The sequence below is a fragment of the Dipodomys spectabilis genome, unplaced genomic scaffold (assembly GCF_019054845.1).
Source record: "Dipodomys spectabilis isolate Male_0828 unplaced genomic scaffold, ASM1905484v1 ptg000043l, whole genome shotgun sequence".
NCBI lineage: Eukaryota > Metazoa > Chordata > Mammalia > Rodentia > Heteromyidae > Dipodomys > Dipodomys spectabilis.
In genome coordinates this window covers 25,042,664-25,055,070 of record NW_024870720.1, presented here as the reverse complement: position 1 = coordinate 25,055,070, position 12,407 = coordinate 25,042,664, and the positions used below count along the sequence as shown (strand labels likewise).

General features: G+C 37.5%; 1 protein-coding gene and 1 pseudogene across 5 annotated transcripts in view; both read left to right on the top strand.

The window, feature by feature from the left end:
• Nucleotides 1-1,127: 1,127 nt before the first annotated feature.
• Nucleotides 1,128-12,407, top strand: part of LOC122106690 (UDP-glucuronosyltransferase 2B31-like) — a 28,576-nt gene continuing 17,296 nt past the window's right edge. Inside the window, exons 1-7 of one of the 5 annotated variants that reach the window (XM_042678165.1) lie at nucleotides 1,128-1,448; nucleotides 1,800-1,851; nucleotides 3,142-3,290; nucleotides 4,650-4,781; nucleotides 8,926-9,013; nucleotides 9,797-10,016; nucleotides 11,912-12,188. In XM_042678165.1, coding sequence (XP_042534099.1) covers nucleotides 1,128-1,448; nucleotides 1,800-1,851; nucleotides 3,142-3,290; nucleotides 4,650-4,781; nucleotides 8,926-9,013; nucleotides 9,797-10,016; nucleotides 11,912-12,188 — 1,239 coding nt within the window. Of the gene's footprint in view, nucleotides 1,852-3,140; nucleotides 3,291-4,649; nucleotides 4,782-8,925; nucleotides 9,014-9,796; nucleotides 10,017-11,911; nucleotides 12,189-12,407 lie in introns of those variants that run through there. The other 4 variants (XM_042678162.1, XM_042678161.1, XM_042678164.1 and 1 more) reach the window with 4 other exon arrangements.
• On the top strand, nucleotides 6,847-7,788 carry LOC122106803 (annotated as a pseudogene).

Here is a 12,407-nt window from a genome sequence, read left to right as displayed (position 1 = left end):
GCTGAATGTTTAGAGAAAACGTTGATACAAACAATGTTGCAAGTAGTAACACTGATAAAGATGCATTGTACTCAGAAAATAAAGTGTTCAATTAAATTATTAATATTTTAATTTTATTTTATTGTAAAGATGCTGTTCAAAGGCATTAGTTACATGAGTAAGGCAATGACTACATTTCTTGTCAAGCATTGTTACCCCTTCCTTTTTTGTTCTCCTACTATCCCTTTCCTCCCCCAATTGAATTATTTTTATACAACTACTGAAGAAAATTAGAATATAAGTTTATAAAGTACTATATTACATTGGCCAAAAAATTCTGCTTAAATGGAAACACTACAACAAGTAATAAATATTGTTTAAAAAGTTATTGCAAGTAAAGATGACAAGCATAGTTATAGAAATTATCCAAGTTTCATTCATTAACTTGCCATCTACACAATGTGCATCCTACACAATGATTAGATCACAAAATGAGAGGAAGACACAGCATGGAAAGCAGTTAGTCACAAGGACAGTTCCCAGAAACTCCAAGGGCAGTTAAACAAGATCAGGCTCATTAAAGAGCAAAATCCAATTGGAGAGGGAAGCTGGAGCCAGATACTTATGAGGAGTTTGAAGCATCAGCACAGGGCACTGGAGGGCAACAAAGAGTGAAATGTAAGAGAAAAAGGATCAGATTTCTTGTTTTACTAAAAAAAAAACTCTCAAAATGCATTTAGCATATTTAAATGCCATGAATGAGGTCATGAAAAGGGAAATTATTCAGAATGTAGGTACCAGAGGTCATGCAACAGATGAAGGAATCTAGCCTAGCAGGTTCATGGTAATGACTGTGCTTGTATAATACTAATACCACTTGGTACCATAGTTCTGAAAACACACAACAATATCAATAAAACACTTAAGATATCCGTGGAAAAAGAAAAAAATAAACAGATATCATATAAGCCTGAGTTCACCCAAATCCTGTTTATTCTCTTGCAATTGTGATTGCATTGTGCATACTTTATGGATCTATGAAAGGATGTAGTTATACTTTAACATACGGATAGATTTTTCCATGAGTACAAATCAGAAAAAATTTAGAGAGGAAGACCAAACCAAAAAGACAGCTGACTCTTACCAAGATGTCTTTGAAGTGGATGTCCCTTCTTCTGCTGATACAAGTGATGTATTGCTTTAATGCTGGAAGTTGTGGGAAGGTGGTCGTGTTGCCCATGGAGTACAGCCATTGGATCAATGTGAAGATGATCCTGGATGAGCTCGTGAAGAGAGGCCATGAGGTCACTGTCCTGACATCCTCTGCTGCCATTCTTGTGGATTCCGGAAAATCATCTCCTTTTAAATTTGAGACCTTCCCTACACCTTTGACTACAAAGGAATTTGAAAGACATTTCAAACATTCTGTCAATATATGGACATATGAGTTCCCCAAATACTCAGTCTGGAAATTGTATTCAAAAATGCAAAGCATGTTTGAAGAACATTCTGATGTGTTGGAAAGCTTATGCAAATACATGATTTTCAATGAGAAACTTATGAAAACGCTACAAGAATCAAAGTTTGATGTGCTGCTAGCAGACCCTGTGGTTCCCTGTGGAGAACTTCTGGCTGAGCTACTGAAAATTCCTTTTGTGTACACTCTCCGCTTCTTCCCTGGCAATGCATATGAGAAACAGTGTGGAGGACTTCCATTTCCACCTTCCTATGTGCCTGTTGCTCTGTCTGAGCTCAGTGATCGCATGTCATTCATGGAGAGGGTGAAGAATATGATGAATGTGATTTTTTTTGACCTCTACTTTCAAACATTTAATGAGAAGAAGTGGAATCAGTTTTACAGTGAAGTTCTAGGTAAGCTACCACTTCAATTATTATGATTTAATCCTAACTATTCTGTTCCTTTGAAGATGAGCTGAAGTAAATATCAAACCTACACACTTGAGGGAAATATAGATCAATGACATAAGAGGCTTACATTAGAGAAGCAGTTAAAACTCTGGCCATCTCCTTTTCAGATACATTTCCAGAAAACAATAACTCTGCTACTTGAACCACAGACAGTTTTTAGAAAGCATTATGTATGCATTTTACTATAGTCTTATTTCAGCCTAAAGAATAATATAACAGGTACCAGGAGCTCGTACTGTCATGTAGCTACTTGGGAGGCTGACAGTTCAAAGCTAGCCCAGGAAGGAAAGTGTGTGGGACTTTTTTCTCCAATGAAACACCAAAAGACCAGAAATAGAGCTGTGACTCAAGTGTAATAGAGTGTTAACCTTGAGCAAAAAAAAAAAAATAGCTCAGGGAGAGAAGGGGTGACATGGTGTTAAAAGAAATGTACTTATTACCTTATTTGTGCAACAGTAACCTCTCCTTATATCACACTTACAGTAAACTTAAAATTCAACTCTTTTACAAAGCTCAAGAACACTGCCCAGACCTGAGTTCAACCCCAGGACCAGCACAAAAACAAAAAGAACACAAAGAATAAATCTCATTAATATATTAATGACTATAGCTATGTAGATTTAGTCCTTACAGCTATGTAGATTTAGTCCTTATAGTTGATGACTAATTACCAAAACTATGTAGCATAAAGGACATTACCCAACTTTTGCAGATTAGTTTTCTCACTCACAAAGAAATAATTTACCCATAGTTGCAGGCATGATTCTTCATAATTGTTAAATATTGTTTATTTCCCAGAGAAAATGCTTTAATGACTGAAAGTCTCCCCCCCCTTTCCCTCTCTCTGTTCCTGGAGAGCAGGAGAATAATATTATCAGCTTAATATAAACCAAATGCAGTACAACCACTCAGAATTTAGTTAGACTCTCAAAAACCCACTGTACTGGAAAATCAAATTGGAGAAACCTCCTGAGATAACTTTTTAGAGGATTGATATTATTAATTGATTCTGGAGATCAGAATGTTTCTAGATTTTATTTGGTACTTTTGTAGCTCTGAAAGGATGTTTTTTATAGACAGAGTATTACATGTGTCATTATAAATATCCTTTTTCAAAACACAATATCTAAGTGTCTTGCCTACATTATTCCTACTTATTTCAGAAAGTCACATGATTTGTTTCAGAGTAAATTTTTTCATGAGACTTGCTATTATGTTCTTTTCTCCACTCAGGAAGACCCACTACAATACTTGAGCTCATGGCCAAAGCTGATATATGGCTCATTAGGACCTACTGGGATTTCGACTTCCCTCGCCCACTGTTACCAAATTTTGAATTTGTGGGAGGACTCCACTGCAAACCTGCCAAACCTCTGCCTGAGGTGAACCTGTCCCTGTTGGCTTGGTGCTCCCTCTCTCTCTCTCCTTCTTTTCCCTCTTGCTTTTCTTCTCCCTCTCCCTCTCCTTCTTTCTGCATTTCTTAATGGCTTTGCATCCTCTCTCAGGGGGTCTCCATTAGCAAAAATAGATTGAGAGAGGGGATGAAGTGTCCTGTTAGTTGTGGCCTCGTGTATTTCCATTCAACTCTCTATCCTCATGACTATCAAGATAAAGGTAGGAAAATTGGAAGCTTTGTAGAATATAATCAGTTAAATTGAGCCTTCATTGGACATCATAAGGACGAATATATGATTCATGCAAAGATTATTTACTAAGTGACTATAATATACCCAAAGAAAATGGTGGCTATCCTGAGAAGAAGCAGAAACAGATTCTGAACACAGAGCTTGATTCCTTTTGGATAAGGAAGCTAGAAAATAAAAATTGTCTGAAAATATTTTCATAAAGAATAGAATAATGTTAAGTAAACACAAGGAAAGCATGAACATAGAGTTCAATCTCTACTACTGTTATTACATAAATCAGAATAATACAATAAAAATCTTGTAAAATTTGGAAACCAGATCCCTACCATTATAGCAGGATCTATTTTTTTCCTGTAAACTTAGTAGTACATATTTTCAGAAATCTGTGTTCCTTTATGGGATTTATTTATCATTAGATATTTCTGATGCATCCTTTCTCCAATATAGTGAGTGATCTGACTGTGTCTTCTGAATGAATTAGGCTTGAAACTTATTTCTGAAATATGAGCAATTAGCTACTCCTGAGTCTTTTTGAATACTGTTTGCTTAGACTGCCAATGTCAATACACCACTTTCAGTGTATGTCTTTGACAGAGGGGTGAGACCCCTCCAGAAGACAATTGCTACATCTCATCATTCAGATTCCATCAGTTAATTGGAAAATTAAGATCATTTACATCTAGGGTTAATATTCAAAAGTATACACTTGAATTGGTTTCTGGGGTTGTGTGAATGATCTGGTATGTTCGTGTCTATGCTTCCTAATTTTTGAAAAATAATCATAACTATTATAAGTAAAGACCAATTATAAACTTCCTCTACTTCTAGCTGGTTACATTAGTAATGTAATTAATTACATTAGTAATGAAGATAATTATCATCTAAGACTCTAAGTAGAATAATTTCTAAGAACATCTACCCCAGTTGATGTATGAGGATTCTATTTCTCTTCTTCCTGTAAAAAACCTAAACAGATTATACATCTTCTTCCAAATAAAAGGAGCTAATGAGTGAACTGAGATCAGATATTATAACAAGTTAAGCTTGTTTTTCTGCAGTTGTTCTTTGGTGATGGAGAATATTCTTTCTTCACAGGAAATGGAAAAGTTTGTCCAGAGCTCTGGAGACCAGGGTGTGGTGGTGTTTTCTCTGGGCTCAATAGTCAGTAACTTGACTGAAGAAAGAGCCAACACAATTGCATCGGGCCTTGCACAGATTCCACAAAAGGTAAACTAACGCTCTCTGGTGGACATTAACAGAATAATACTTTTTCTTTTATTTCTTTTTTTAAAATTTTAATGTCAAATTCATGTACATAGGGGTTACAGTTACATCAATTAGTGAGTATATTTCTTCTCTAACTCGTTATCCCTTCCCTCATTTTTTTCTCCCTCTTTCCCTCCTTCCCCAGTTGCTCCCAAAGTTATACATATCATTTTCAACATATTATCTTGTTAGTATCAATGCTGCATTGCACCCCCCTTGTCCTATGTCTCACCATTATACACAGTAAACCAATTTACCAATTCCAATAAATAATATTCTTCAAAAACCCTTTTGAAAACACATCAGACTACCTTGTCCTACTTGAGAAAGGACAGACTAAAAGTGTGGCAAAGAAAGTATTTTTTTTTAAATCCAGAACAGTAAAGAATATTAGTAACTTCCTTTTCTGATACATAAAAAATAGTGCAATATGCTTGTGCAATTTGGGTTTTTATGGACCTGTCAGATACAAAATAAATAAGCTTCTCAATAAATACATTAAGTTCATCCAGAAGCACAATTACACTCATATTTTTTGAATCATGGAATATAATACTATCAAACCTGTTTATGAGGAAATCTCTCAAATTAGAAAATCAATTCATTATTTTTTATTGTATGTAGGAAAATAGTTTTAATATACAATTAACTTTCTTAGAAACCTCTCTCAAACTTGGCAGATTTTATTGTTTTTTTCTTTTTTTTTTTTTTTGTCATTTGTGGGGCTTGAACTCTGGGCCTGGCCGCTGTCCCTCAGCTCTTCAGCTCAAGGCGAGTGCTGTACCACTTGAGCCACAGCGCCACTCCGGCTTATTCTGCTTATGTGGTGCTCAGGATTCAAACCAGGGCCTCATGCATGCAAGGCAAGTGCTCTACCACTGAGACCTTCCCAGCCCCAAACTTGGCAGATTTTAAAAACAACTTTATCATCAAGGCATTCCCAAAGTGCTGGACAAAATTTCCCAACATGACAGTTGTTATTAACCCAGTGCCAAGAAGCTCTCTGTTTTATAGTATTATTATTATCTCTTAGTAGTTTTACAAAAGAGCTAACAAAGCAGCTTATGAATTCAACATATCTTGATCAATGTCACTCCTTTCAACATTCTCACCCGTCCCTCTCCTATATATCCCTTTCTTTACTTAATTTTGCAGGATATACATTGGATTTTTGACTGCATTTTCTACGTCTACTCTTCATCATTTGTCTACCCCTGTGCCCTTGATCCCACTCCACCCCAAGCCTTTCTTCCTTTTTTTAATAAGTTTTTTTATTGTGAAAATACTGTACAGAGGGGTTACAATCACATGAGCAAGGTAATGAGTACATTTCTTATCAAGCAAAGTTGTCTTTGTTTTTTCCCCTCCCATCCCTTCCTCCCATCTACAAAACTACATCCCTCCATCTCCACAACTACATCTCCCCCCTAAATTGTAAAGTTCACTTTTAACAATACTTTAAAAAAAATTCTCATTCTAAGCTGGGCACTGGTGGCTGATGCCTGTAATCCCAGCTACTCAAGAGCCCAAGGACTAAGGATTGAGGTTCAAAGCCAGCCCAGGCAACAAAGTTCTTCAGACCCTGATCTCTAATTAACCACCAGAAAAGCCAGGAGTGGAGCTGTGGCTCAAGAGGTAGAGTAATATCCTTGAGTATGAATTGTTCAGGGATAAGGCCTAGGCTTTGACTTAAAGCCCCCGTACTGGCACACACAAGAAATTCTAACTCTATCTTCAAACCTTTTGTATTAACAGTTAAAACTGACATTTAATATTTTTGAATAATGCTTATTTGTATTTATAAGAAGTTGTGCGTACTCTTTAATTGGAATAGTTGCAATAAACTAATTTCTCAAAAGTATCCATTGGGGGTAGAGCTGTGTGGTAAGCAGGTGGTGGCTCTGTAAGGTCAACCGGCACTGGGAAATTTGGCCCAGGGTACAGAGTCCAAGGTGGCTGAAAGCCTTTGATGGGAGTTTGGGTGGAGTGGAAAGCCGGGGCAGTAATCGGTATGAATCACTTATAAATGGCACCCAAGCAGGACCCCAAGCCTAAGTTCCAGCAGAGTGAGCGAGTGCCCTGATTTCATAGACCTCTCATTTATGAACAAAGTGTGCTAAGGTTGCCATAAAGGGCAAGGAAGTGAATCGCTTTATGCGTTACAGTGGTTGGAGTAAGAATTTGGATGAGTGGGTTCCTGATAGCAGGGTACTGGTGTACTGGACACCAATCTGCAGAAACCACTTGAACTACAAAAGGAGCAGTATGCGCAGGGGAAGATGAGTGGGGGCCTGGAAAGAAGACGTGCAGCCTGCAGCAGATGAGCATTGAAGTGAAAACCAAAAAGGAATAAGCAGAAAACATCTGGCAATGGAAATGGTGGCTGTACCCGCCAGACACTCCAGCCTCCTTGGGAGAAAAGGGCCCCGGGTGGATCCTATTGTTGAAAACCATGAACTGTTTATGCACAGCGTGGAAGTTAAAATGAAGACTGAAGAAGAGCTTAAATCATGGCTTTTGATCATTGCGACTTAAATTACCAGACAGAAACAGCTGTTTTATTTTCCTGCCAATTAGAACGTGGATTCCATTCTGGAAGATCATGCAAAATTAAAGAAATCTGGAGAAAACACAGATAAGGAGTACCCTGTGAATGAAGTTGTGGCCAGGATTAAAGAGGACTTTGATGTGATGGTGGGCACCTGACTGCTCTACAAGTTTGAGAGGCCTCAGTAAGCGCAGATTCTCACTGCAGGGACCACCCCGACACGCCCATGTCCCACCAGTGGGTTGCGCCCCACTCCTGCGACTGTTGGCTCGCCTTGGCGCGATGATGGGTGACACCCTGCTGGATGAGAAGCGCCTGGCCCTGTTACTGACTCTTCACGATTTCCTCAAGGGCCTGGCCACGAATTCCAGGATCCTTTTTAGTGCCAGCGACTACGAGGACCACTGGAAGGTCAAATGAGCACTCACGAGGGATCTGTGGTGGAACATGTCCTTGTAAATGCGCACACGAGAGGGAAGTGTATGACATTCCTCCTCCACCTCTTGTTCAGATGGTGCACTTTGAAGATGGTGGCGTGCTACAGAATTACACATTGTGTCGTTCATTTTAAGCAGAGAAAAAAAAGGGGTCACCACTGCTTTTTCTCTTCTTCTTTCCTTCATTTCCAAGTCGCTACCAGTGGACCCAGTGACAGACAAGAGACAGCTGTCGCGTTGTTGCCTAGGTGACAAATCGACTTCCATGCTGGTGATCTCTTCCTCTGACATGACTCTCTTTGATAATGCATCCCTGTTAACGCCACGTCACCAAGCTGACCCAGGGCCAAAATTCTGATCATGTGTAGATTCGCGCCATGCCTCTGATGTTCAGTTTGGAATCTTAGCACTTCACCCACAGACCCTTCCTCAAGACCCTGCTAGGTTCCTGCACACTCCATCTGCTCAGTGGAGGAAGATTGGTGGATTGCTTCATGTGTTTTATATTTTATGTCCAATTCAAGTTTAACATGATGGATGCAAAGCATTGTGTAGCTACTGTTTGGGGGAAAAGGCAAATCTTTTTTTTTTAAGTCAACTCTTTGATGAGTTTTTTTAAGATCCTCAATAAAATTTTTCTTTTAAAAAAGGTAACTATTAGACTTTTTAAGAGATAAGATGAGGCAAATTACAATAAATAATTTAAGGTAGAAATGGACACAAGGAAACTGCTTCCAATATGAACCCAGAGGGAAAAAATACAATAACAAATTCTTAAAATCAGAGTTAGCATAAACTTTATTAAAAATGTGTAATTAAGTAATCTTCACAATATGATCACATAATAAATTTTCATTAATATTAATAATTATATGTCATTTATTATAAAGTCCATGAAATGTACATATTGTCGTTACAGACCTTCGGCAATAGTTTATATTAAAATATTCTACTGCAGTTCCTTATCTAGCCTGTGGAAAATGTTCACCTTGATAATTGCTTCAATTCTTCTAAAAGGTTTACTTCAAAGAGAGGACTTATCTTTGTCTAAATTCTTAGGAATCAAGCATACTATGACTTGACATTTGAGATATTGAATAACATTTTCTCTACCTAACAGGTTTTATGGAGATATGAGGGCCCCAAACCAGAAACCTTAGGATCCAACACTCGGCTGTACAAGTGGATCCCTCAGAATGACCTGCTTGGTAAAACTAAGGAAACTAAAGAGTAAAAATGTGAATACAAAAAACACCTAGCACACCATGAAAATAATAGTCCAATAAGTAACAAATGTATTGAATATTAATTATCTCAAACTCGAACACTAACCTTTCTTCATATTTTTAGTATGAATAAATTACGGAGTTGTCATGTGAGGGTACACAGTCACATTCTTTCTGGGTAGAGAGGCACTCTCTGAATGGCCCTTTATCTCCTATGTTAGCTTTTCTTATTTTCCAACTGCAGATGGATTTCAAAAGTCATTGAGAATAACTGCTTCTCTTGTATTGGTAGGGGCTCTGCATTTCTCATAGTGATAAATATGCAAATATTATTCAGTGAGATGCAGCCTGTCTTTCTATAGATACCAGCACCACAGTCACTGAATTCCAGCATGCCATCACATATCACATGAGATCACGATCTCACTAGGTCTTCAGGAGACCATGCTGCACTTGTCTCCAGACTTTCCTTCATTTAAACCCACTGTATCTTTCGTAAAAATGTTTTTGTAACATTATTTTGGTTTTGTTATCCTTTTCTCAATATTGTTTTCATTTTTCAAATCTCAAGACAAACAAAATGCTCTCACAAGTCATCACTAGTCTCTCCAGTGAGCCTAGGTGCTTGTTGTTCTGAGGTTTAAAATTCAATGGAGTTTCATGACTAAGGTGCATGCTATGTAGAGAGCACTCACATTGAACATACTGTATCTCATTTAATTCCTAAAGCATACCTGATCACTGTGGAAATCTCCCCAAGTGCAGGTCATCCCAGAACCAAGGCCTTCATCACTCACGGTGGAACCAATGGTGTCTATGAGGCCATCTACCACGGAGTCCCAATGGTGGGCATTCCTTTGTTTGTGGATCAACCTGATAACATTGCTCGGATGAAGGCTAAGGGAGCAGCTGTTAGACTGGACTTTACCAGGTTTTCAAGTGAAGATCTTATCAATGCCTTGAAGACAGTCATTAACAACCCTTTGTGAGTTTACCTACTCTTTCATTGGACCCGATTTAGAGAAGGATTCTTCTCATCAGTGACAATGCATCTCACCTGCTTTCTCAGGAGGCTTATTACTTAATATTTAAGTGAGCTTCTCTGTGATCTATGTCTTTTTTTTTTTTTGTATTGTCCTGGGGCATGAATTCAGGCCCTGGTTGCTGTCCCTGAAATTCTACACCCAAGGCTAGCACTCCACCGCTTTGAGCTACTTTGGATTTTCTGGCTAATTGGAGAAAAGTCCCAGGAACTTTTCTTCCCAGACTGGCTTTGAACTGTGATCCTCATATCTCAGCCTCCTGAATAGCTAGAACTTCAGGCATGAGCAATCAGCTTTCTAGTGTGCTTTTTATTTTCAACAACAAAGTAATTTCAGTCTTGTACTTTAACTCACAGATTAATTAGGTAAGCAATTACTGAAAACATTTCTACATATGCAAATAATGCTGAAGATATATAACTATTTGCAATGACTCTATTTTCAAAATATGCTTAAACTTTATAAAAATGATAAACTCAGAAACAAAAGAAATTGTTTAATCAAATATCTGAAATATCTCATTCTAATCATTTTTATTTTTAGCCTTTTCTAGAGCTTACACTCAGGGCCTATACACTGTCATTGAGCTTTTTTTACTTAAGGGTATCACTGTACCACTTGAGCTACAACTACACTTCTGGCTTTATTGGTGGGTAATTGGAGAAAGAGTCTTAGGGACTTTCCTGAATGGGCTGGCTTTGAACCAACATCCTCAGATCTCAGCCTCCTGAGCAGCTAGAGGTTATCGGTGTGAGCTATGAAAATCTGGCTTCAATCAAATAATCATTTGCCAAAAACTCATTTTATTATGGTTATGTTTACAGATTTTAATTGCCTATAATACAGATATCATAAAAGTAACAGGTTTAATTTAGAAAATTCAAATATATGATATATATTTTGCACATATATAATATTTTACATATATATTCTATCTTCACTATCATGAAATTTATTTGGTTTTCCAGAGCTTTAAACTGACAACAGTACACTCACTACAGAGGTGCTCTACCATTTGAGTCATAGCACAGAACAGCTAGAAGGGCCAATCATAGCATGGAATGGAAAGGGCAGTTCAACTAATTGAACATTATAATTTTGTTGGTACTAGAGTTTGAACTCTAGGTTGTCAGGTAAGTACCCTATTATCCAAGTTCTATGAAACTTTTATAATTTTGTCTAATAAACAATGGCCTTATACTCATTTCCCATGTTTAGGGTTGCTATGCTAATAGGATAACTAAAAGCTCTCTGACTGTTGGCCTTAAACTGACTCCCTCAGTAATAAGATAAAAGCAAACTTCATGATATAGAAGGGAAGAAATGTAAGGAAAAAGAGAGAGAAAATTAAATGTCAAAAAGAAAACCATTGACTACATGGTATGGGCAGAGGTGAATGACGAGAAAAAATTGACAGTTTCACAGCCTTAAAGTTATCAAGTTCCACAAGAGAAATAGATACATTTGAATACAAGAGATTGTAACGAAAATAATCATATTATTTGAGACTTTCTGTAAAACTAATTGTAGCTTTGAGGCTAAAAATTAAAACAATAAAAGGCAGAAGATGGGAAAGAGATATTCAGCAGCAGACATTTCACCTACTAGTTTAAGAGAGATCTTTAAAAATTTCATACCTTCTCAAATAAATATTGCTCATTTAAGAGTATCCAATGCAAATACTGTGTATAGGCAAATGAAAATAAAACACTAAGGTAGTAGGTCCATTTGATTTAATTTGCATTATTTCTATGGCAGTTTAGAAGAACTTTTTGGCTTACTATAGTCATCAACATTACATTCTTTTAAGGTAGGTGTCTCTGTGTTTTCCTTTTAGCTATAAAGAGAATGCAATGAGGTTATCAAGAATTCACCATGATCAGCCAGTGAAGCCTCTGGATAGAGCTGTCTTCTGGATGGAGTTTGTCATGCGCCACAAAGGAGCCAAACACCTTCGCCCGGCTCTCCATGACCTCAACTGGTTCCAGTACCACTCTCTGGATGTGATTGGCTTCCTGCTGGCCTGTGTGGCAGCTCTCATCTTCATCTTCACAAGATGTTGCCTTTTTTGTTGCTGGAAGTTTCCTAAAAGTGGAAAAAAGAAAAGAGAGTAGTTGGAAGCTGGTAGCTCTGTTAATTATTCCAGCAAGACAAATTTTAATAGATTAAGTTCTTTCCTACTTGCTCATTCCAAGCTTCTTCTTTTTCTCTGTTTTGTATTCAGTATTAATGAAGCAGCCCTGTGTCACTATGGTTGCTCACCATGAGGTTCTAACTCCACACAAATTCACAGGGATGTGACCAAGTAACCATGGACTGAATTATCTGAAATT